Source organism: Parasteatoda tepidariorum, chromosome 8 (assembly GCF_043381705.1).
Source record: "Parasteatoda tepidariorum isolate YZ-2023 chromosome 8, CAS_Ptep_4.0, whole genome shotgun sequence".
NCBI lineage: Eukaryota > Metazoa > Arthropoda > Arachnida > Araneae > Theridiidae > Parasteatoda > Parasteatoda tepidariorum.
The window spans coordinates 7,235,371-7,262,595 of record NC_092211.1 but is presented as its reverse complement, the minus strand read 5'-3'; the positions used below and the strand labels follow the sequence as shown (position 1 = coordinate 7,262,595).

Genomic DNA, 27,225 nt, shown 5'->3' with positions numbered 1-27,225 from the left:
GTATTAACAGTTTTGAAGGGCATAACATCAGTTTCAGTTACTGACACTGGTGATGTATCACCACTATGCTAAAAGAATTGAACATGAATGAAATAAAAGTATTCTTGAATAGTACTATAGATAAATAAACCTGTTTATGATGAACCAAGCACTTAGTCCCTAATATTTTAACCTGTCTGGCAAGGTCAAACTTCAGTTATGTACTATTAAATGAGAGGACCAATTGTACTTGATTACTGATTAATCTTCCTTTGTTTAAATTGAAGAGTCAAACAATATTAATAAAACATTATACTTTTAAAAACAAATATTCTCTAGTATATTTAATTATCAATATGTTATGAGTTCTATGTTTATTTTACCTCTTAAATATTGACATAATTTGAGTAAAGGGGTTTTGGACAGGACGGTTTAAACAAGGGTTTAAAACCGTGGATTAATCCATTCTGTCCTAAACCTTGCCCAAGAGATTTTCACTTCAGAAAAATATTTTTTATGTCTGAAATATTAAGATGTACCCACCATTCCTCAAATGACCCTCATGCATTCATCTCTATAAACCTTAATTCAGACTCTCCTTAGAAACTCTTATTTTAGTTGTTAAAAACTTTATAATTGGTAAAAATTCAAAAATTTATTTCTTTAGATATGGGATAGGCTAAGCTTAGTACCTGTTTTTAAAAAAAAAAAATATGGACACAGAAGATCAGGATAGTTTTTTTTCTTCTGATTTGCAAATAAAATGTCATTATTTATTTCAGAACAGCGTATACAAGTGCTGTGTTAATTAAGTCATTTGTTCTTTGTGCACTTCACAATTTAATTGCACAAATTTCGGTGAATAGCATCCGTGTATGTTTCGGTAGTTATGTTACGTCGGCAACACTAATTTTTTTTTAAAAAAATTCATGCTTGGTTGAAAAATTCTGTGGCATTATACGTATTGTAATATTTCTCACTTTTTACTAACTTCAAATAAATTTTCTTTACGGGCATAATAAAACATTTTCCAATTGAAAATCTTAAATGACTGAAATTATTTTTTCAAAAATTTCTTTCTGTGCATAATTGCAGTATAGTGTTAACAAAATAGGTTAAATGCTGAAAATATTTTATTAAATATTAAAATGGAATATTTAAATAAGGCCTCTCTTCACATAGCTGTTAAAAATGAAACAGGAGTTCTGAGTGGAAAATGGAGGTATTAATTGAATGTTAATAAAATTTAAGTTGCATAACATCATGGTGCATAGCGTTTTTAAAAAGTGCTTAAAGGTGCTAATTTTCATTTTTTGAAAGCCCTTAAAGGTGCTTTTTTCATTGAGTGTTTTTAAAAAGTGCTTAATTTTCTCTTTTCTGAAAAGAGATTTGTTTTCGTTACCATGTCAATTTTTGCCACATATTATGCAAAAGCGTGGTTTTCACATTGTTCTATTCAACATTTTTACAATTCATTCACCGTAATCTATTTCGGTGTACAGTCTGTAATGTATGAAAGTGCCAATCAGTTTACTTATGTGTTTGATGAAATATTTGTAGGTCCGTGTTGTATGTCTACTGAGCTGTGTTCGATGAGATTCTTGTTATCTCAAATGCAACTCTGCTACATTTCGCGAGATATTCTCAATTTTCCGGCTTCATTTTGTAATAACTAGTATAATAATAAAAAAGAATGCTTTGCCAGAAACTAGTTATTGTATCATGGTAATGTAAAAGTCTGAAAATTAATTTGCATTTTGTTAATGTATATAGTGCTTACAAATATTTTTTTACTGCTTAAAAGGTGCTTATTTTTTTGTTGAAAAATATGGCTATGTACATTGATTGAACTTATTTTTCTAGTGCAACACGAATGTATTCCTCAAGCAATTCTTGGTATGGATATATTGTGTCAAGCTAAATCTGGCATGGGTAAAACTGCAGTTTTTGTTTTGGCAACGTTGCAGCAATTGGATCCTGTTGATAATCAAGTAAGTTTAATTAGAATAATATTGTAAATCATTGTTGCAGAATGATAGTTTTTGCAACAAGATTTTTTATTTGGGAAGAGGAAAATTTTGTTTATAATAACCCAAATTTCTGCATAATTTTTCGAAAAATACATGTTTTTTCTGCAGAATTTTTTTTTCAAAGATGTTTTTCTTGCGCATCATAAAAGATAGAAACAAGTATGATTTTTCTATTCTCATTTGATATTTTTAAAAACGTCGGTAATGACTGGCTTCAGCTCGAATTTCACATTAATAATAAGAAATTCAGAAATCACAGAAGTATAAAAGGTAATTTGCTCTAGAAATGATGTCCTTTCTTTCATTTTTTTCTTCCTTTACAGAACACCATATTTTACATACTTTTATTTGAGTATCTTTTTTTAAAGAGTTCTATTCGTGATCGTTATTTTAGGAGTTAATGTAAGGATTTTACGATTTTTAATTTATTTACAGATTTTAATTTGTGTACAAAATTTGAAAGAGGAAATAATTATTGCATTTTTCCACCTACAAAATTCGAGAATATCGCATATAATATTGGAACTAAAAAATATTACTTTTGCAATTAAGCACTTTTATACATTTTTATTCTAAACTTTCTTCAGTAAACATAATGTTACTTTAAATTAGTTGTACTTTCTGTTACTTTAAATAAGAAAATTATTTGTGTAACTTTTTAATTGTCAATCTTTGCAATGGATAGTGTTTTTTAACACTGCGTTGCAAGCTCTTGAGTACCTGTACTTCTGGGTTATTGTTTATGGTGTGTTTCGAAGCCCTCACAACATTGTGTCTCTCTTGAGTAGTATATCTTGCATAAGAAGGGGTCTGTACAGAATAAATTTACTCCCTCCTAGGGTGCTATGAGCATTGAAAAGAAAAAGTTTCAAAAATCTAACACATATACAATGTGTTACGTAGTCTTTCTCTTAAGTAGAATAATCATTGCTTAATCCAGTGAATGATGGTTGCAAGTTGTGCGCGAAAAAGAATAATTTGAATTAATCGAAAGGGGAAAAAATAATGAATCTTGGAAACAATAAGCAGGNTCATTTAAATGAATCGATTCTTTAGAATCAATTCACTAAAATGAACGGTTATATGAATCGATTCTTTGATTCTTTTTTTAATGGTCGTTATAATGGATGAGTCTTTATAAAAGGTGGTCGTACAAATTAGTTTAGACTATTTTAGTATTTGAATTAGTTGATCTAAGTCAGGGGCTCTCAATATTTTTCTGCCATGGAACTCTAAATAATTAACGTTCTTTCGGCGGAACACCTGATAAAAGTACTATCTCGTGTTGCCGCTGTAACCTTTCCACGGAACCATAGGGCTTTTCGGAACACCAATTGGGGACTATTAATTTAGATCTTACGCTCTAGGGTGCAGAAGCAGAATATTCCAGTTAAGCGGTCAGCCGAATGTGGCTAAAAAANTGGCAAGTTGTTCGCATGTAAATATTTTCAACCAATCAGATTGTCATTCACATGATACTCGAGTGAGAATGTACCTGTGTCTATTCGACTGAGTTGGGATTTTAGCAAGCTCCAATTGTATAAACGAAATGCTGTATCAAATGCATATGCGGATGTTTAGTAAGTATAAGTACTAACTCTGAATAAGCTTATAAAGTGTAGAGTACAAAATATTGTAAAAAAAAAAATTAAAAAAAAAGAATCGATTCTTTTTCAAAAACGAACTTGATGAATCGATTCACAAAAAAGAGTTGATTGAAATATCGATTCGTTCGTTTTTCGCACATCACTAATGATGGTTGCAAGTTGTGCGCGAAAAAGAATAATTTGAATTAATCGAAGGGGGGGAAAATAATGAATCTTGGAAACAATAAGCAGGGGTCTGTCCAGACATTTTGTGAAAGGTCCGTTTTTCATGAAATTGTGAAAAAATTACTCGCATTCTTTCAACCAGGGATGAATTTGTGCAAATAGGGTCCGTTATTGCAAAAAAAAAAAAAACAATTTCAAGGAGTTTTTAAATTGTAAAGACATACAAGATTATGCTCAACATTGTAAAATTATAATTAAAAAAATTACATTTTAAAAAAATAAACAACAATTGCTGTTTCTAAATTAGAGATGCAACATACAAATATTTGGTATTTAGCCTACACTGCTGAACGCAGAATATTCATTTCAGACGAATAATGAAAGAATCGTCGGCCGAAGACAAAACTTAATTTGTTTACATCCATCTTTCTTGTTTTCTGCCCAGGAAAGGATTTATTCGATTAACAAAATAATAATGAAGATAAACAAATTTATGAAGGGTCCGGTTAAAAAGAAAATCGTTTGTGAAGGGTCCATTTTTAAGTTAAAATATTTTGTGAAGGGTCCGTTTTTAAGTTAAAATATTTTGTGAAGGATCCGTTTTTATGAAAAGATAGTTTGTGAAGGGTCTGTTAACGGACCCAAATTTCTTCTGAACAGACCCCTGATAAGTTTCAAAAACTCCCAAGCTATTGTAAAATAGGGCATTGATTTGGAATCTCTTAAGTTTCGAGAATTAGAAAATAATAAAGTGAAAATAAAAATTCTGATTTTATGTAACTTTAAATGACATTTAAGTTTTATGGTACTATATAAGTTTCTATATAAGGTACTAGTATTAATAATTGCTTATTGATCATAAAAATGAGTTTATTTAATCAAAACGCTATGCTATGCCATAAATACCATTTAAAAAGTAAAATTCTGCAAAAATATAGAATTTAAGATTGAATAGTGCACTCCCCTTTTAATTGAATAACCCGCTTAATTGCATAGATTTGGCTGGAACTGATGGTATTCCTTTAATAAGAAAAAATAGAAATTTAACAGTATAAAATAATTTTTACTTGTAGTGACAATTTCTGAAAATATTTTCCTACTTAACNAAATTCTGCAAAAATATAGAATTTAAGATTGAATAGTGCACTCCCCTTTTAATTGAATAACCCGCTTAATTGCATAGATTTGGCTGGAACTGATGGTATTCCTTTAATAAGAAAAAATACAAGAAAAAATAGAAATTTAACAGTATAAAATAATTTTTACTTGTAGTGACAATTTCTGAAAATATTTTCCTACTTAACCATATTTTTGTCTTGAATTTTTAATATAATTTTTAATTTTCACAAATTATTTCTAAATTTTCACAAAATAAGTACCTCTTAAAAAAATCAACACAAACCCCTGTTACCCAATTTATTATTTTCATTTAAAAGAAGAATCTGTCATTTCAAGACCAACATTGTAATTTAAACCATAATTTGTAAAGCGAACACTAATGTATGATGGTTGCACCAAGAACAAATAGTAATGAACAAGTAAAAAGAGGCCAAATCAGAACTGCCAAAAACTGTCTAGCAACCATGTTTACCTTCTTTAACAATATATCTCCAAATAACAAATTTTCCCTTCACCAGAATTACTTAATACATAGCTGACAACTCTACTGGATTTTTCCAGTTTCTTTTGCTCTACTAGTTTAATAAAAATTCTCCTAGTTTTTGAACACTTTAGGAAATTCCCTAAGATTGAGTAATTTTCCTCAGAAATTCCCTATTGAAATAGAATTATTGCTTGAATATTTAAATAAGTATTACTAACATATAAGGATGCAACCCTCATTTATAGAAATCAGTTTAAGACTTTTTTTTGTTTCTAAAATGTTCTGTTTATTCAGAAATCCCTTTTTAAATTTAACATAAACATGTAAATTATTTTACATTTTGTTAATGTATATAGTACATGGATGCAAGTTTTCCGTCCCCAGGACGGATTTTCGTCTTTCGAAAATGTCCGCGGACGGAAGTAAGACGGAAACAAAACTGACTCGAAGACGGAAATCAGAATTTTTTTTCCCTGTCCTTAAAAATACTTTTTAGGTCTACGTTATTGGTCTACTTTCTTATGTCCTGTTGTTATTTTATCAAAGGACAGATGAATAAATATTTTTTGTACAGTATTTAAACTTGATGTATTATGGTAAAGCTTTCTTCGATAGTTTGCATATGTCGAGGGGGTATTGTGCATGTTAGGTATTTCAGTCAAAAAATTTTCAGTCTTGGCCTTCTCTCCGACTTGCACCCATGTATAGTATTTAATAGGTGTAAAAGTACTTAAAAGTTATTTTTAAATTAATTATTATGCAACAAAAAATAAAGCACTTATTTTTTGTTGAAAGATTTGGTAATGCACCGTGTAATCCTCTAGTGTGCATGACAAATCTAAAAAATGTTTTCTTTTTTTAATAGGTTTCTGTCTTGGTCATGTGTCACACAAGAGAGTTAGCTTTCCAAATATCCAAGGAGTATGAACGTTTTTCGAAATACATGCCAACAATCAAAGTGAGCGTCTTCTTTGGTGGAATGACTATAACAAATGATGAAAAAATTCTGAAATCCAACTGTCCCCACATTGTTGTTGGAACTCCTGGAAGAATATTGGCATTAGTAAAAAGCAAAAAACTTAATCTCCGTTACATCAAACATTTTGTTCTGGATGAATGTGATAAAATGCTTGAAGCTTTAGGTAACAATGTTCATTAATTTCTGAACATCAAACCATATTTTTGAAAAATATCATTTATTCAAATCACCTGATTTCTTCTTTAACACTAAACATACCAACACTTTATCGATGCCTGTTTCTACCATAGCCGGTCAAATGACCAGTCTTCATGTTTCTTGATTGAATGTATGAAATATGGATGTTAAGAAGGAAATAAACTTAAAAAAAGACTTTATATTAATTAAACAAAATTGTATAATTGCCAATTTTTATGTATTAGAAACACATGAACTTATTTGAGTATCTCTTTTTTAAAGAGTCCTATTCATGTGATATCATTGTTGATCTTTATTTTGGGAGATTTTGCACAGATTTTAAGATTTTTAATTTATGTAGGAATATCAATTTATTATCGTTAAATTTATTAACAAATTTTAATTTGTGCAATGAGTTGCAAAATTCGAACGAGGAAATAATTAGCGTATTTTTTCGTCTACAAAATGCGAGAATATTGCCTATAATATTAGAATCAAAAATACATTACTTTTACAATTAGAAATTTTTTTTCCATACTTTCTTCTGTAAAGACGACGTTTCTGTTACTTTAAATTAGTAATTGTTCTATTAATTTTTTATTTCATTTTATAAAGCAGAAGCTAAACATGATGTTTAAATAGATTAAAACAAATGCAATCAAAAGAAAAGCAGTGGCTCTGGACATAAAAGTTATTGATTATTAATTTACAGTAAAAATATTATTTTTAAAGACAGACTATACTAATGAAACACAGAATCTTTCTTTAAACTGAAAAAACAATTTTTTTATGTTTAATATTAGTGGCACAATACAATTTATGTATGTAATTTGGTGTCAGATGTAAAACATGAAGAGTGCATCTGAATGTTTTTTTGAACTCAAAATGCAAAATTATGCAAGATGACCTATTTTGATATAGTTTACCTATCTTATTATTTATCCCATTTTCTATTAGTATGTGTTTGTTTTCTTCTTCAAAAAAAACTACCTTTTAGAGATTGACTTACTGTGGTTAAAATTTTCCAATGGTATCCATTCATTTAACCGCCTATAGCTTATTGAAAACTGATGAATAAATTAAAAATTGTTACAAAAGTAAAGATTTAGAAGTAACGAAATTACCTAGGTGTACCTATATCTTTTAAAAGTATTAAACTGATGTGCAACTTTTTATTAATTGTTCTGAGATATTATCAAAAATAAAAGCATTGTTCCTTGAAAATAGTAGAAAAGACAAATTTAACATCAAAAACCTCCAATATTTTAGCAATTTTCTGCAAAATTTTACTTATGAACCCTGTGGTAGAATCGTGGCAACATTGTCTCAAAACACTACTGAGTTCTTGCGGAAAGATTTTTTTGGGGGGAAGCAGAGAATGTTAGGCTGGAGAATTTTTCTTCTGCAGAATTATATTTTTAAAAAATACCTTTCTCGCATATGTAATAATTGATTTTGAGTAAATGCAGCTTTCTCTGTGAAATAAATGCTCATGATATATTTTTTTCTTTCTTTTGAGAATAAAAAAAAAATTTCCTTCAAAAAAATTCTTAAGGCATGCGACTAACGGAATTATTATTTTTGTAGACATGAGAAGAGATGTTCAAGAAATCTTCCGCAGCACCCCCCACGAGAAGCAGGTGATGATGTTCAGTGCGACGCTGAGTAAAGAAATTCGTCCCGTCTGCAAGAAGTTCATGCAAGATGTAATGTCTCATCTTTATTCACAAATTTTAATATTTTTGTGCTACTGGTATGCTCTACTTTTAGACAGTTCCAAATATATTATGGCTGAATGAAAAATCTCTTCACTGATGTTAGTCACGATGTTTGAAAAAGGATTCAAATAGCAGTACAGTTGTGGGAGATGTTTGAATAATTTTCTTGTGTTGAAATAGGTGGGTGGCTGGGCATGAGGGAGCTGGTGATGTTTATAGGTTCTGTGGGAGGGGAGGAATGTGTGCTTCCTATTTTGATAGCATGGAAAGTATAAACAAGGAATCCGTTTAATCGTCAGTGTTTGGTTGTGCAAAGACCAATTTTGTGGATGAACCAATTTCGTGTAATGTTTATTTTATTTTTTTTTATTCATTTCACCTATCTGAGATGAATTGTGCTCCAGAAAATGTCCAAATTTTTCACTGACTGCGATCTGGAAATTTTCGGAAATCCGAGGTCCAGAAGTTTCGAGAAATTGTCGATCACGTTTATGTATAAAAATTCTTGTATATTTTATTTAAAAAGTTAAAGCTAGCATCCTTTTCATTTGTAAATATTTTTTTCTGGTTCAATAATAAATATGATTAGAGATAAAAGTAAACCTATCCATAATTATTTATTTAAATTATGCTGTGTACAATTTATTTGGAATTTCATGTTTTGAAAATATTGGTGATTTAAATTTACAAAGACATTAATTTTTTGAAATGCGTCATTAGTGATTTTTCTCAAGAAATTTTCCGGATTTTTGAATTGGGCTCACAATCACCCCGGACCTATACAGGAAGGAAGCTTATGCATATATTTTTTCCGTAATGTTCAAAAAATGCTATTGAAATACTCCTAATTTTGGCTAGATGATATTAGAAATAAACCGGTGGTATTGTTAGAAACGAACTGTCTTAAAAGTATGAGTTATCCAGCTCAAAATGCAACCTGAAGAATTTTTTTTTCTTCTGTTCTTTTAAAAGAATTTAGTTTCTGAAAATATTGATATATATATTAGGGAAATGATTTAAATTCTGAAATGCTAATGAATGTCTAAAAACCCCAACTCTGGCAAACTAATATAGAATTTTGTTTTAAATTATTAATTTATAAATATAACTTGGTATGTTTTTTATTACTTATCCGAAATGTTTAATGTATTTTCATTTCTAAAGAATTTTCCAAAGTGTATTACAATATATCTTGTGAATTTAAAACTTACTTTTTCTTTTTTTCGAGTTTTAGTTATTTACAGATCCATTGCTACTGTGTCTCTTATGAATTTTAATATCCTCAGTCATAAATGTTTAACCCTTTGTGGTCGTATGTCTGCTCTCTGGCAGTTAATCTAATTGTCTATTATGAATTTTAATATCCTCAGTCATAAATGTTTAACCATTTGTGGTCGTATGTCTGCTCTCTGGCAATTAATTCCGACCAGCATTACCTACACCCATTTATAAACTTAATACAGTACAGAACCCGTTATCCGGAAGTCGGAAAACCAAAAAACCGGAACAAAATTCGATAAATTTTCCTGACGTTTTTTTTCTTCCTCTTAAAATTTTAGGATTTTTCTTTCTTTTTTGAAAGATGTTTACCTTACCATCATTTTGGAAATAATCATTAGTGTATTACTCCATCGTTTTTTCGTCTTTTTAAGATTATTTCTTTAAAAAAAAATTTTTTTCAGTTGGGTTTAGCAATAAAAAAAAACTGCTTTTTGTAGCCATTCAGAAAGCCAGAAAAATCAGTTATCCGGAATAGCGATGGTCCCGATCGTTCCGGATAATCGGTTCCCTACTGTACAACCACAAAGGGTTAATTGGACTGTTGATTATGTCTTAATGTGATTCAATGAACTTTGTATGCATGTATTTAAATTTTCAATAGCTTTTGATAAATTGTTTAAAGAAATATAAATGTGTGTGTATATATATATAAATTCATTAAATACCAAGGTTTGCAAAATGTTTATCTACTCCATAATTAGTTCAGTTAATCAAAACAAATTTTTCTTATAATTTATTTGCAAGTTTTTCAATCTAATTGTTAGTGTTCACAAGTTTTTCAATGTTTTTCGGCTCTTTGAATAGTGGATAAAAATCTCACGGCGAAAACCCCTTATCAAATATCTATTGTCAATGACTTAAGGTATTTATACTATATTCCTTTAGTTATATAAGCTGCTTAAATTTATGCTAAATGAGAATATAGTACATTTTGTAATAAAGAAAAAAATATAGAGTATAGCACAGAAAAAAAGATATTGTATTAAGATTTCTAAGAACAATTTTTACATGTTATCAGTTTTAAGAACTTTCTGTGTGTCTATATCTCCCATTGTTTATCTTACTATGAAGTTAATAAAATTACTTATTATGACTCAGTCTCTGTGGCAGAATCATGGCGACATTGCCGCAGGAAGATTTTTCTTTTGGGTAGTAAAAAAGTTTCTTTTTTCTGCAGAAATTTTCCAAAGATTTTATCTTTTCTTCAGAATTATGTTCAAAAGATGCCTTTCTCTCTTATCCGAGTGGGATAAAATGCTTTTTCTATTCTCATTTGAGAACAATGAATAATAAAGATGAATGCAGTTGCTAATATTGATTTCCACATAGTTTTAAAATCCGATATTTTCAAAATAATATTATTTATGACAACTGAATCTCTAAATGAAAACTCACTTTTAGTAACCCTTTTTTAAAGAGTCTGATTTGCTGCTACGAATTTCACGATTTTTTTATGAGATGATGATTTACAAAAAAGAAATAATTAGTGTGTTTTCCCCAAAATATAGCCCACAATAGAATAAAAAAAATCACTTTTTTTTTTTTTTTTGAAGTTGATGCTTTTGTTACTTTAATTTAGTAACATATATTTGTTATTTTTAAAAGTATCTTGCAGAAAAATATTAGTATTAGAGAAGTATATTGCAGAAAGCCCAAAAAAAAGTCTGCCACTGGGGACTCAGTTTTATCTGTTAGACATTCAACATATTGCAAAGTGGATATCTATAATCAAATAATTTCTCCTGTTTTAAAATCAATATTTAATGTTAAAAAGCCAACCTAGCTTGTTGTTGCCTATAAAAGAAATGTTGGGAAACTAAATAAACTACAGCAGAATGCTACTTTAACACTAGATTGCCTAAGGAAGTCATTTTGGCTGCTTTTAATTTCAATTAGAAAAACAATGATGTATATAGTGACAAAATTTCTTAGAATTTTGTACAACATATAATTTTTTTTATTGTTTATATTTACTAATAACTTGTTATATAACTGTAAATAATGAAAAAAAATATTAAAAATTAACTTTAAATAAATTTTGTTACACATTTATTTATTCTTTTACAATCCTGCCATTTTAACTGCTTTTGGGCAATATAGGTATATATGTACTAAATTTCAGTCTTTCTAGTGTTAAGTATAACGTGATTACATTTAGCATAAAAAAATTATTTTCAGAGCCTTTTTGCCCAAGTTTACTAAGGCTCTTGGAATGTTATTGTTTCTTTTGAAAAAGATTTTCATTAAATATTTAGTGATAGAATGAAATAATTATCTTTTCGTGTTTATGTGGTGCCTAAAAGTTTTGTTTGATGATTGAAAATTGTATGAGAATTTGCACAGGTTGATGTTGCAGCAGCATTTTAAATATCCATATCTTTGTTTTGTTTTTCTCTAGAAGTGAATGTTTTTTTTTTTTTTTTGTTACACTTTTTAAACAGGGTTGCCACTCCACTGGGAAAAACTGGAAAATATAGGGAATTTTAAAATCACCTGAAATAACAGAGAATTTTGATTTTTTTTTTTTCTTTCCCCTTTACAAACTGGAAATTTTGTTTCTCTCACTGCACACTTAGGGCGGAAAATGCTCTTCACATGAACTTGCAGACATCGATGCCAATGATGCATCCGGAAATATAATACACATTTCAGAAAATTTCTGGTATTTTTGTATCCTCCCTCCTAGTATAGAAACTAGGATCGGGGCATGTGATTTTTTCACGGATTTAAAGACCATTTGTTCGCAGAAGTTCACGAATCAAAACTTATAATCCGATGAAATTTTCATAGCAATTTAAAGTTTGAAAAGTTCCCTTTCGCTAAATCGCATTAACTAGACGTTTTCATACAGACAACTCTTTCAGAATTATTATTTTTTTTATTTTATTATTCATAAAATTTTTGTCTTTTAATATTTGAAGCAACGTTGGAATCCGTTAATTTCGCGATTCATAATCACTCAATTTTAATAACAAACATTGATTTTCGTATTTACCTGATTTAAAAGTTAAGAATTTTTAATTGTATTCTAGCTTCTTAAAAATCGTATGTCGCCATTCGTATTCACCCTAATTTAAATTTAAATGTCGCTATTCATATTTATGGGATATAAAAGTCATGCATCGCTATTTGTATTTACACGTTTCAAAAATCCAGATTTGCAATTTGTATATTCTTGTTCTTAAATCCAATATCGCAATTCTTATAAGAATTAAATTTTTCTTAAATTAGTTACTATAAAAGTCTCATGTAGAGTTTTTACTTATAAAGTTTTCATAATTTTTCACTTTGTGTCACAATCACCCCTGTAAATTCTGATGTATTAATTTATCACCCAGTCCTATTGTATATAATATGTAGAGGGAAAACACGGGGAATTTTTTTACCCTGTTTGAGTGGCAACCCCGTTGATCTAACCAGCATTATATGCATATATAAATAATGCTGCTTATTTACACTTAATAACTTGTTAATGTGAGTGCCACTCTTCAAAGCTTATAAATCATGAGGTGATTCTAAAGCAATTTTTAATCTAAGTAACAATTCAGTATCCAATTTGGGAACCAATGATTTTTTTAACGGTGTTTCATTCCTTTTGGAACTGTTTAATGAATAGCATTAAGTACTGATAAAGCCTGGTTAATATTTTCAACAGAATATTAAATCTTTAAACTGCTTGGTGCATAATGTTTTTAAAAGCCCTTAAAGGTGATTCTTTCGTTGGAGGTTTAAAAGTGCTTGATGTTCCCTTTTCAAAGATTTATTTACCATGTCAATTTTCACTATGTATGTGGTTTTAATGTGCAACTAATTATGTTCTGTAACTGTATGTTCTGAAATGCAACTATTTTCGGCATGTGGCGACTGTGGCAATTTTTTTTTGCCTGAAAATGCTTTAAAAAGCAACTATTTTCAGGAAAAGGTGTTTTTTCTGTACTCCTAGCGATGTTTTTTTTAAAGCATAAATTGGGTAGAAAACCTGTCGCCTGACTACTAAACACGCTGATTTTTTTTCTTCTTAAAAAATAGAAAATGTTGACATTCTCGAATTGCTAATAATTTATTCAGTTTGTAGTTTCCATTGTAAGTCTTTCGTTCCTAATCGCCTTTTCAATGGTTATTAAAACCTAATTTTAACCTACTAAACCTATTAAAACCTAATTAACCTGCACGTTTTTTAAAACCTAATTTTTTATACAATAATATTATGCATGAATACGAATTAGAGTAATTACTTCCTATATATTTGTGTATTTACACACACACACACAAGTTTGCTAAAAGAAATTTTTTTTTTTTGAATTCTAGCAATTAAAAGTATTTAATTTTCTGCAAATATTCAAAAAAAAATTTTTATAAAAATGTAGTGCTAGAGCACTAACGGTTATATAAAAATTATATTGACTGCCAACTTGACTAAAAGGATCATGGTATGACTTGGTATTTAATAAAATGCTATAGTCCGTTCAACGAGAACTGAGAGTGGAAGTAAACAAAAGGGTTACTGTTTGATCGCNCGAAACAAACAACCCTCTAAAAATAAGAGTTTTTGCTTGTCTGATAGGCGCTATTTGTCATTATTCCGGCGCCAAGTAGACAGCTGTATTGCGCCAAATAGCACGCCGCTTTGTTTACTTTCGCTATCAGTTCTCGTTGAACAGACTATAGTCCTATTTTTGATGAATATTTGTTCTTATTAAGGCAACTATTTTCATGCTTTAAAGGCAACTATTTTGTTAATTTTTTTCTGTGGTAACCCAGACATTATGATCTGTATTATTGTGATTTGAAATAACGTGATGATTCAACATCTCATGACTTATAAATCTTACATGAAGTTTTTTTTTATACATATAATATTTGACGAGTGGCACCCCTTGTTATCTGCAAGGGCAATTAGTAAAGATTGTAAAGTAAAATGTTTTTTTTGGAAGATGGTTGAAAATATTGTGCAAAAAAGTGAAATATTTTGCATGCTTTCTTGTTAAGTGTAATAACTGATGTAAATTTCTTATTATTGTATCATGCAATGGAAATCGGTTGGTTAATGACTAGTGTTACAAAAAGTGAACTATAAAATTATTTGTGTTATGTAAAATTACAGAACATTAAATTTTCGGTAGTTCCTCCAGCATAGCTACCAACTCTACTGGATTTTCCAGTAGACTAAAAGATTTTGCCAATTTCTCTTGGTTTACTGGTTTAATTAAAATTGTCCAGGTTTTTGTACATTTTAGAAAATTCCCTTAAATTTAGTAAGTTTCCTAAAAAAATCCCTATTGAAATAGAATTTTTGTACAGATTATTGATTGCTTGTTAGAATATTTCTATAATGTCGATAACCTAATTTATGGAAATCAGTTCAATACTTTTGTTAGAAAATATTCAATTTATTTTTGTTCTGAACTCTCTTTTTAAATTAATGAAAGAAATCTTTTAACTATCTTTGATGAATTGAATGCTTATTAATATTCGAAATTATGAGTTTATATATAACATTTAAAGTATCTTTAATGTCAATCATAACTTGAAAATATTGTAGTTTTTCTATAATTCCTTATGTGTAAAATATTTAGTACGTTATGCAACAATTATCATGAAATTTATTATTCTTCGTAATATCTACTGGATTTTTTCTTATCCATGTTGGCAGCTGTGATTCAAAAATTCTTGTTTGGTTTTTTTAAATTTGAGGTATTTGGTTTGTTCTTCTAACCCATTTCTATGCCCTGTTTATCTTTCAGTAAAACTATGGCTTGCCGATTGGTTTAATGATGGTAGTTATGAAAGATAATTAAGGATTCTTTATGTATAGTGTGTCCTTAAAGGGAGGGGGATGCTATCAACTTTTATTTTATCTCTTGTCAGAGAATTTATAATTTGATTGAAAATTGTAGTTAATTTGAAAAGAAATTTAGAATTAATTGTAACTAGTGGTGGCGTGAAGCGCGGTTTGGCTGTAACACGGAATACTGAACATTCAGCCGACATTGAGCTGTAGCATTAAGAGGACGGGAGGTAGATAATGTAAAATGTTAATGATATAAAATATTTTTAAAAAATTTCTGTTGATAATTCTGCCTGATTTAAATTTGATCTTTCCTGATAATCTTGATCGATGACTAAAATTGATTCTGTTAACAGGTTAATATATTTAAATAATAATCGTAATAATGTATCAATAACTATTTAATGAAATAAAGTAATTCCTTTTACTGGTACATTTACCTGCCCTGGTATATAATAAAAGTAACACTATTCTTTTAAGTGTAGTTTAAGGAATGTTTTATGCAGTTTTTAAACAATTAAAGTTCACATTATTATTATTGCCTAAATATAATATAATGTAGCTTATTTATTTCTTAGCCACTTTTAAATTACTGAATAAAATAAATTACTAAATAGTTTTTGGTTGTAAGGTTTCCATACCAATACACGAACTTTTAAGTTATACATTAAAACTTTTCAATTATTATGTTTTGTTATAAAAATTTTTAAATTATATCTAAATTTTTACTATGATTTATTATAAAATACAATTATGCCTAACTTAAGACAAATATAATAATAATTGTAAGCGAAGTATTCATTGTTATTAGCCAAATCACTGCTTACTGTCGACCAACCTCTTAATTTTAAGAGGTGACAATACATTATACAATACAATAAAATACATTATACTATTACAATAATTCAAAGTTTAAATAGACCTGAATTTATTGCATGCAAACATTTCAGCTCCATTTAGTTTTTTGAAATAATGAGCTACTGTGCTTGTGTGACTGTAACCCTCTTTGTTATATGGTCGAATCCCGTTTTAGCTAATATCTCTGGACTAGAGCAATCACTCTGCAGTTGGCAGTAGCATTAATTCCTAATGCTGACATTACGAATTCCGGCAGCATATTAACCGAAATGATTTTGTTACATTGGAATTCTTCAAATGAAAAAATTATGAATATTGCATTTAATTAGTTTTGATCTATTTTGTACTCTATGTGTAGAAAATATAAAATTGTGATATTTTGAAAGCCCACTAAAACAGTGAATTTATTATCACTTAGCTGTTAGAAATTACGTAATCCGTAAATTTTTTTCTGTCCAAATGATTTCTACCTAGTAGAAATTAAGGACTTCTCCAAATTATTGCACATTTCAAACAACTGAGTTAGGAATCATTCTTTTTTTTAGAAACCACATGTATTTTTACTTCTGCAAACATGAACGGGTTGGGGTTACAGAGTGGTCCCTTCCGAGTGATTTGTCTTTTTCGACTTGTCCCTTTTCATTTTAAAGATGCAAAAATATTTGAATTATTTCGTTAAATCGAATTACCATTTTCGTAATATCGGTATTTTTAATCCATTTTTTCTATGGAGATTTATTTGGAAATTCAGAAAATATTTGTTACGTTGAGTATTTTGGATTTCTGTAAAACTGGATTTGACTATATTTCTGTTGCGAGGAGCCTTTTGTTTATTTTATGGATGTTTTTTTTTACTTTGTGTTTACATTTAAATGCTTTTAATTATTAGAATGATTAAATACACAATATACTTTTTAAGCCTTTTGATGTGTTAAGTTCTAGTGCATTTAATATCAGAATTTTTTTAAGTGTCAGAATTACTTTCAAATAATTGTTTATTTTTATGAAAAAAGAAATGACATTCTTAAGTAATGCATATTATTTAAATAAGGCATGATTGCTTTTAAAAGTCATTTAACTAATTATAATTCATAACTATTTAAATGACAATGTCCTTCTCTTATAACTAAAGACTGGATAGTCCAGCCCTTTAGCTATAAATTTGAGCTATCATTACAGCCGATGGAAGTGTACGTGGACGATGAAGCTAAGTTAACCCTTCATGGACTGCAACAATATTACGTGAAGTTAAAGGACAATGAAAAAAACCGGAAATTATTTGAGCTTCTTGATCTTCTTGAATTTAACCAGGTACTGTTTTTTTTTCTCACTCTCATCAACATTTATGATTACTCAGGATTCAAGACTTTCTCTTAGTATCTTTTTGTTTTGAATTAAATTAATAACAGGGCTACCGTAGGTCAGGGAAAAATCTGAACTTGTCAGAGAATTTTATTTTGACTCTAAAAAGCAGGGATATCCTATGCCATAACTAGAAAATAAGCAGTCTTAGAATTATCAGTTATTAAATATTTTTAGCATCTATTACAATTGTTCCATCTTCATTCAATTAAGATTTTTCCCTTACTTCGTAATCTAATATTTAGCAATTTAGAAGTTAAAAAAATCAGTCTTTTGATGAAAATTGACGTGATACTTAACCATGATATTTCAGCTATACTTAACTATTTCATTTACTATAGTATTCGTAAGTATGTTTAGCCCGCAATTTCCGTTTCCCCGCAATTAAGACTAATAAATGCAGTTAGCCCACTATAGTTCACATAAGACAGGGGCAGATCCAGGAATTTTTCGGGGGGGGGCATAGACTGGGCCCCCCCCCCTGGAGATATCATGAAATAAAAACTAACATTTTCTCTTTTATAAAATTTATTCATACAAACTAATGGAAAACGATATTTTATTATTGTTTTTAATGAGATGGATGTGCTTGTCTATTAGCACAAAGTTTATCAAATCTTGGTGTTTATGACGATATAGCTATTCATAGCTCTTTTTCTACAACTAAACGAGCTCAATATTTGGATTTCATTGCAGCCAAGGCAGAAAAACCCATTTTGCATAAATATGATGTTGCAAATGGCAACAGTACTTTCAAAGCTTTGTTTGACAAAGTGTTATAATTCTGTATGAAGATTTAACTAGAATTGATCCAGAGATACAGTCTGAAATTTATGTTTTAATGTAGTATCACAAGATAATTCAATCAATTTCTCTTTTTCGATACTTGTCAATCTAAATTCATCATCTTCGTCAATAAATGGATTCTGTATCCACGCAAACTTTATAAAATCAACCAAAATAATTCGAAAATTGAAGCAACTAATCATTCAAGTGTTCCACAAAGAGATTTTTGTTTGCTTCTATGTTATCTCGGGCGCATAAATTTAAACGTGGAAACATGTTAATCTTATTTTTTTGCAAATTTGATTTCCATAACTCCACTTTTTTAATAAATGCTTTCACCTTGTCTTATTGTGTAAGCAAATGCATTTGTGGTCCTTGCATTGATTTATTAAGAACACTCAATTTTTCAAAAATGTCAACCAAATATGTAAGTTTAACAATAAAATTATCAACCCTAAACATATTGCCGTCTTCATTTTCCTTGAGAAACATAGCAATTTCTTCTTTGAGTCCAGCGCACTTCACTATAGTACAGACGTGACATGTAATTAGCTCACATATCTTCACACAGTTTTGCTAACAACCTTGCTTTTAATGGACTGCTTTTTATGTAATTTATAATTTTCGTTACTTTTGCAAAAACTATGTTAAGTTCCTCGCTTATAGTTTTTGATACGAGGGCAGCTCGGTGGAGCATGCAGCGCGTCCAGAGAACCTCGGGTGTTTTCATTTTAACTAGTGTTTGAAGACCAGTTTTGTGTCCCGCCATTGATTATGCACCGTCAGTACAGAGCCCAATGCAATTATTCCACATTATGTCGTTCTCTTCAAAAAATCTGTTATTTTGAAAATTTCATTGGATGTGGCTCTGTCAGGAATTGGTTAGCAAAATAAGATATCTTCAATTATANAAAAAACCCGTCCCGGGTTTGCAAAAATTGTCTGGTTCCTACTTTGGCGAGCCCTGAAACAATTATTAAAGCAATTTTATCAGAACTTACATTATAATAAAATTGTTTTTTGTTATTTTTTTTATTATTGATTTTTTTAAAGAAAGTTAAATAATTAGCACTGTCACTGGTGGTATATATTTATTCGATGATCAACAATCATACTATTTTCAAGGTCCTTAATTTTTTTTAAAAAAGTCCTTAAAAGTGCTTAATTTTTGCTTTGTTAAAAGAGCGCAGTTAATGTTGCTTCCTCTTAATATATCGTGTGTAATATGGGAAACACTGGGAATTATTTATTTTTTTTTTTAACTTGAGTGGGAACCCTGCTATAATTTAAATCCATTCTTATTAGAAGGTCTTTCCTATCATTATTTGAGACACATTTATCATATGTACTGTGGGTTGACACTTCAGGGAGAACCTGGAAAATACAGGGAATTTAAAAATCATCTAAAATAAAAGGTAATTTTTGTGTTTTAACAAATGCAGACCTTTCAAAGCGCAATCTATGAGATATTTGAAGACGTTCGTTCAGCTTTACTAAACTGTTTAATTTATTAGCGTTATTTCTTTTGGTTTTGAGCTGTCCCTTATTTCCAGTAACTAAAGCTAGCATCGCTATTCTAGTAATAGCTGAGGGCAGTGACCCAGTTTCCTCATAATATAGTGTGTATAATATGAACAGGAAAATACAAGGAATTCTTTTTTTTTATTATTATTAATAATTCTTTGTTGAAAACTTTCACCCTGTTTTTTGTAATTTTGTTTGCTTATAATAGATATATAATTTGTGATATAATAATATAATTGTTGTTGTAGGTGGTAATCTTTGTTCGAACTGTACCTAGGTGCATGGCCCTGGCACAACTTCTGGTGGAGCAGAATTTCCCTGCAATTGCTATTCATCGCGCTATGACACAAGAAGATAGGTAATGTTAGCATTTTCATTAAAACAGTCCTTAAAATGTCACATTTAATGTATGTGCTCACCTGGAAAGTCATGAGAAATCATATTCTATCAATTCATCAAACTTATCTAGCAATCATCTTAACTATCAATTTCATGGTGTTCAGAATTTGTAACAAAATCCCCACATGAACAGTCGTCTAGAGTGAATTATCTTTTAAACTCAGATTTTAAACTAAATTTTTTTTTCAGATTTAAAAAATGCAAATCCAAGTAATAAGGAACCTTTTAGTGATATTTTTCTTTTATTATAATCACTTTCATCTAAAATAGAATTCTTTTTTATTTAATACTTAAAGATGATGAAAATGTAATAATCGCTTTTATTTAGTGTTGCATACTTTGCAGATTGGTATTTGGCATTATAATCATTGCTAGTTTTACAGTTTTTGACCCACCCGGATGGGCCTTTTTTTATAAAAGAAAAATAAAATAAATAATTTTAAAAAAAACCTCATTAAGACCTCATGTAGAAAATTTTTTTTACTCATAAATATTAATACATAATACGCAAATAAACATAACCCCTACTTTCAAAACTTAGTGTATTTAGATAAATATGTATGTTACTTTAAATTAATTTAAAAATTTGTCATGATTTTTGCTATAGGTCTCCAGCAGGGCTTAATCCAGGTTTTCAATCCTAGTACCTATTTTTGTGAAAAAAATTATTTTTGTGAAAATTAAGTATTGATAAAAAATAAAAAAAACTTTTTTTTTTTGTAGCAAAACTTGAATTGTTATGCTCTTCAATCATTGGTTCCGTAGCATTTTTAATACACTGTGCCTCGTTATCAACTGTGACGGTTTCTCCTCAGTTTTTTCAGACTGAAAAAATGTTTTAATTGATTTCGTTCCTATACTATCGATCGTGCGTAAACGCTTCTTTAATAATCGCTATTCCGTGAGCCACCCGCTCCACTTAAATTTCTTCCTCGCTTCATTATAAAAACTTTTCATACATCTTGTTAAAAAATACGAATAGAACACGTTTTACACTACATCATAACAAAAACACTTGTCTGGGAAAATGAGTTGAGTTGTTTACGCGCTGGCACAATTTAGCCCGTTGCCTAGTATAAAAACTTCACCACTCACCCCGATTGAATGGCGTATTTAGGAGAAGTGACGTCAGCATATCAAGCCTATTTTCGAGCTAGTGCGCTTGCGCGGAACGCCGTCCGATGGCGTACCATACGGCGTTCACTGTGAATCCACTTTTCCGTGAACCGCTCGGAAAACTATTCAGCACTTTAATTCCTTCTAACTTTCTTTTTTATTTTCGTGAAGATGCGTTTTTTTTTTCAAAGTTTGTTGAAGTACTGATTTTTTTTTTGTGAAGGTACCGATTTTTTTTTTAATTTTGTGAAGGTACCGAAAACGGTACCAAAATCGCCCTGGATTAAGCCCTGTCCAGTGTTGCAAGTGCGCAACCCAGCTACTACCATGTAGGGGGGGGGGTTGCTCTGGATTAGGTGGAAAGGATTCTTGCACTCTCATATGCAACTCTGCTTCATTTTGCAAGATATTCTCAATTTCAGGTTTCCTTTTCCACTCTCTGAAATGGAACCGAAACTTCCCTCGAATTTTCGGGGACCAACTAAACATTGCCAAATTTTGAAAGCAAAAGAACATTTTATATCTCTTGTTAATTTCATCGTTATTGAAGTGCCATCGTCTTCGTCAATGGCAAGCTAATGGCTTTCTTGCTCTATTCAATTTATAGAATAGTACCCATGATCTTGGAATTAACTTGGGGACCATTCACTAAGTACATATTCTCATGTTGATCCTCAGAGCAGTCAAGAATCACAAAACATCATAACCTCCAAATTTCCATCTCCCCTTTATTAATTTAATATAATAAAGATAAGAATTAATTGAGTTTCTTAAAGGTAAATTTTATCTGAGGGACCATCCACTAACTGATATTGTTTTTTTAAAAAAAAAAATTTTAATTACTTTTTTATTTTACTAATATTTTTTTTACTAATTGCATTTTATTATTGTGTTATTACTTTTAAAATTTTCAGTGCTCTTATTTTGATTTAGGAAAAAACTTTATAATATTTAGAGGCAAGATTTTAAATAAGTATGAAGAGAGGGGCTTTCCGAATTTTTAAAGTAGCAAAAAAATCTTATGTTTTTTCAAATTTGTCATTCAAAAATACTTTAATTCATCTCTTAATGATTTGATTTAAAACAATTGATATAAAAAAATTTAATTATCACAGATTTCTTAAACATTATGAGTGTAGGGACAGTATAATTATTTATTTCTGAACTTTTTTTTTTGCTTCTCATTGTATTTGCATTTAAAAAAAAAAATTTTTTAATCATTTCATTAATAAAATACTGTACTAGATAACCAATTTTAAATTTTAAAAATTTAGGGGTCATTCACTAATTTACATTTGAAATATAAATTTATTAAAGTTTGCTTAATTCTTAACGTATTTTTATAAATTCGGTATGATCAATATTAATCTTGTTACTGTTTTGTTGTATATACTATTACAAATAACATTTATTTAAATTTTAAGAAAATACACTCAATAACCTTAAATAATGTAATTATTAATTTAAAAAATTATATGAGCCACTCAAACTCTTGCTATTAAATTCTTGTTTTAATTCCTTTTATCCTGCTCCAAAATTGCTTTCTTTGTTGCTCCTAAACCATGTTTTGCCACTTGCACCTCTTCCGAAAAATCTAATTTTTAAAATGTAATCTTCCCCCCTCCCTCCCACAATTTCGTCTTGTTCCAAATATCAGAATTCCTAACAAAATCACCACTCAGGCATATTTTAATAGAATATAAAATTATTTTATCATGTTCTTTAAAAATTATGGTGTTCTTTCAAAAAATGAAAGTAAAAACATTATTTCTAGATGGAATTATCTTTTAAAATCTTCTGTTACTTACGAATTTTTATTATTTATTTTTTTTAATTTTATCAATTTAAAATTCTAGTTGAAGCAAACCAGTCATTGGCGAATTTTTTTTTTATTCCGAAATGAGAACAGAAAAATCAGGAGTATTCCTTTCAGATGAACAAGAAAAGTATCTTTAGAATATAATTCTATGGGAGAAAAATTATTTGTTTTTGTATTCTTTTTAGCTATTTTTTTGTTTCAACTCTTTCTTTACTCTGTATTTTAAATTTAAAATCCATAAATGAGAAGATGCAGAGTATAGCAGTTTTGGTTATACCTATCATTTCAATTAATGCTATAATGCTTTTTTTAATTTGTTGTGTTTTTGTTGGAGAAAATAGTAACTTCGCTAAGTCATGAAAAATTCTTGGAATTAGTCATGGAAAGTCATGAAAAGTAATGAATTTGAAAATCTAAAATGTAGCAGATACCCTGAAAATAGGTTGAGATAGGAATAGCTTCTAGGAGAAAAATTCCTATGGAGATTGATGTAAAAAGCTGTTACTTTCGTTTTGTTTCCTTTAAAATAAAGAAAATAAATTTCTTTTTTAAAAAAATTTATCAATTCATTAATATAATATTTGGGTCATCCAAACTGAGCTTTAAATTTCTGAAAAATTCTGCTAAGTAACTCTAGATCATGTTAATAGGTCAAGATCAGTCTTTAAAAAAAAATTTAGAGTGGCACCCATACATTATAAGATACTGAATAGTATGAAATTAATGTTAACTTAATTTGCATTCTAAATTTTATTTCATAAAGATTTAAATGATTGATGAATTATTTTATGGCCCGCAGCAGAACTATTTCTGAATACTGGGTACAATAAAGATTAAACTTACGAAGTAAAATAATATACAGTAAAACCTCACTACAATAATATTTTGAGAACCAAATATATTGGTGCAGAGGGATATATTATATCAAGGACCTACATACTTTGGGGACACAATAAGAGTTTTTTAAATGTTATATAGGCATAGCTGCCAACCTTTCCGCATTTTGCAGAAGCTTTACACATTTTTACTTATTTTAGCTATTTTTTATGCGCAGGAGATAAGATCTTCCTCTTTTTCCCCGTCTGGCCGATAGCTAGTATTGTCTTTGAGTCGGGCATTGATGCTCCTCTAGTAATGGCCTTAGAAGCCCGCTTGCAGTGTGACTTAATGGATTTCTCCTCTCTTCTACCAATGAGAGAAGGAATTCAGCTTCTGTTGCGAGATCTCTTCCCGTTACCACGTGACTTCCTGTTTGCCGGCGCGAAAGCAAAAGAGCAATTAGTTTATGGCGATATTTATTTGCTGATTAGTTTTACCTTGTCCATTTATTATGGCTGAATGAAAACAATACAAACAAGCCTTATTCTTCAATGAGTCTTATTCTCTTGAATTACCATTTATTTCTAAATCGAATTTTGGAGTACATGATGTACGTTGCAACGTATGTAAAAGTGACTTTAGCACTGGGCATTATGGTAAAACTGATGTAGTCGAACACGTGAAATCGAAAAAATACCAGAAGAACAAAAGTTCTTTTAATGTAATACTTCTTCCATAATTTCTAGTTTATATATAATGCATACTATTATATTGTAATTAAACTAATGTTAATAGAAGTCTTAAAATATTACATATTTCCCTTTAAGCAAAAATTAATAAATGAATAAATATACAGTAAAACTTGTGTAAGTTGACCGCTTGTGGTGCATTGTTTTAGTGGTCAACTTATAGAGGGGGTGGGTCACTGTTCACTTTTTCGTTTCCTATATCATGTTGCTATACATTTAATTTTTTTTTTTACTTGACTTGAAAATTTTATTCAGAAAATATGCAAATGAATATCTTAAGAAATGTGTTTAAACCTGAATGAACTTCAATTTGATACATATAATTCTAATATTTAACTAATTTTTGTTTTAAAAATTATTTTGTTAGTTATGCATGTGAAGTATTTAATAAATATAATTTCTTAAAATATCAGAACACGAAAACATGTAATTTGAAAATTTTAACAAAATAAAATTATTTGAACACTTTAAAATTTCCTTACTACACTTAAAGATCAAAGACCATAAATAAAGGATTAAAGCATATTTCAGAGCATTCATTTATTCAAATGCTCACTATTGCAACTGGAAGAGCAACTTTTCAACTAACACACCTGTTTTCAATGAACGGATGAAAGAAATGGTCAAAAGCTGACCCCTTACAGTTTCCCCTGATGGTAAATTCACAAAAGGGTTTAGATTAGCTTTTTACACTGTTTCACCAAACAAGTGAAATTTTAACATTCATTGCCAAAATTGCAGAAAATTTTCTGTTTTTTTTTTTTTTTCTGGTTAACTTATGAGGGTTTTAGAATAGAATTTCATACTTCTAGACAAAATTGACTTATTTCAGTGGTCAACATACAAGATAGACAGATGGTCAAGTTACAAAGGTTTCGCTATATTATATAGGAAAAATTCCGTTCTTGATAATTGAGGTCAACTTATGTAGGTGCCAAACTTACAAGGGTGGTCAACTTGGCAGGTTTCACTGTAGTGCAGGGATCCTACACGGTCAGGAAAACCTGCTATAATAGAAATAATTCAAATATTCTTTCCTACCTGAATGTTACCTATTTACCAGACTTCGATACTGAGTCGCTTGTCTTCAAAAGAAAACGAACTCTAATAATAAAACATATTTAATAAGAAGAGGACTGACATAACATATCCGATCATTCTTTCATCGAACCTATAGAAATCAACAATGAAATAAAATAAAAACATTAATATTCATAATATTCATTCAGTCAGAGCGCCATCTGTTGGCATTAAAGTTAATCTGTTTCACCTGCAAAAGTCAGGCTATTCTAAAATTAAGCTAAAAAGTCAGGAAAAGCCAGGATTTTTCTTACATAGTCATAAAGTTAGGGAGAAAAAAAAACTATAGTTCATTCAAAGACTGACATGCAAAAATAAAGTTTCAAGGAAAAATTCTGTAATTCAAAATATGTAATTTCGTCATAATAATATTCCTCTTTTCCTGGTAGAACCTGTCCTGTTAGCAATTTTCCTCCTGTTTATCCAATGATAAGGAATTTTTGATAGGGTTGCTAGGCTTATTGCTCTTTGTGTGAATAACTGGTTTACAGACAATAGTAGCTAAAACAGCAGACTGTTTTTACTGTTTTGTGATGCTGCCAAAAAAAAAGAAGAGCAAAAGAGTTTCTTGAAGTTTTATCCACAGCAAAAGAGATTAGATTTTTTTTTTCTTCGAAATATTTGCACAAGGGAAAAAAATGAAAATTTGTGGATGATTATGAAAAAAATTGCTCTTATCCTCTCATGGTAACGCAACAGTCGAAGGGGGGTTTTCAATCAATAAAAGCTAATTGGTTGAAAACCTCAATGAAGACTCTATTATTTCACAAAGGTGTGTGTATGATTATATTTCATTTATAAATGGAATAAAAAACATAGACATTAATGAAAAAATGCTAGATGCTGTAAAGGGATCTAGAACAAGATGGAGACATGCATTAGAAGCAAAAAAACGAAAGAATAAAAAAGCTGAAATTCCTCGAAAACGAATAAAAGAAAAGATAGATGATTTGAAATTAAGAAATTGAGGAAAACTGCTGCTACAGAACTGAATGTTCTTGATTCAGAAATTATCAAGCAACAAAATATGTTGAGAAATATTATATAACAAAGGAGCTCCTGAGTTTCTCCGGAAGCTTACAGTATTACAGAAATAAATTTAAAAATACTGAAAAGAATATTTTTTATTTTTCTCACAAGTTTCATAATTTTTCTATCTGAATTTTTATTTGTATACTAGCCGTCTAAGGCAGCCAGATGTCCGCCTCTCTGACTTACTTTTCACAAATAAAGTTTTTTAAAACATAGCAGGAAATCTGAAGATTAGTGGACAATTAAAGTGTTCCTGTCCTGCAATTTTGTCTTCATATCCAGTTCTGCTGCAGATGTGTTATAGCTCTTGAGGATGTTTGAAATTATATAGCTACAACGCTTAAGAAAAAAAAA

At 29.4% G+C, this 27,225-nt stretch overlaps 1 protein-coding gene across 1 annotated transcript in view; it reads left to right on the top strand.

The window, feature by feature from the left end:
* Positions 1-27,225, top strand: part of LOC107436222 (ATP-dependent RNA helicase 25E) — a 38,951-nt gene that overhangs the window by 2,228 nt on the left and 9,498 nt on the right. The window contains exons 3-7 of the mRNA XM_016047848.3: positions 1,843-1,970; positions 6,250-6,526; positions 8,128-8,246; positions 17,365-17,496; positions 20,106-20,215. Coding sequence (XP_015903334.1) covers positions 1,843-1,970; positions 6,250-6,526; positions 8,128-8,246; positions 17,365-17,496; positions 20,106-20,215 — 766 coding nt within the window. The remainder of the gene's footprint in view (positions 1-1,842; positions 1,971-6,249; positions 6,527-8,127; positions 8,247-17,364; positions 17,497-20,105; positions 20,216-27,225) is intronic.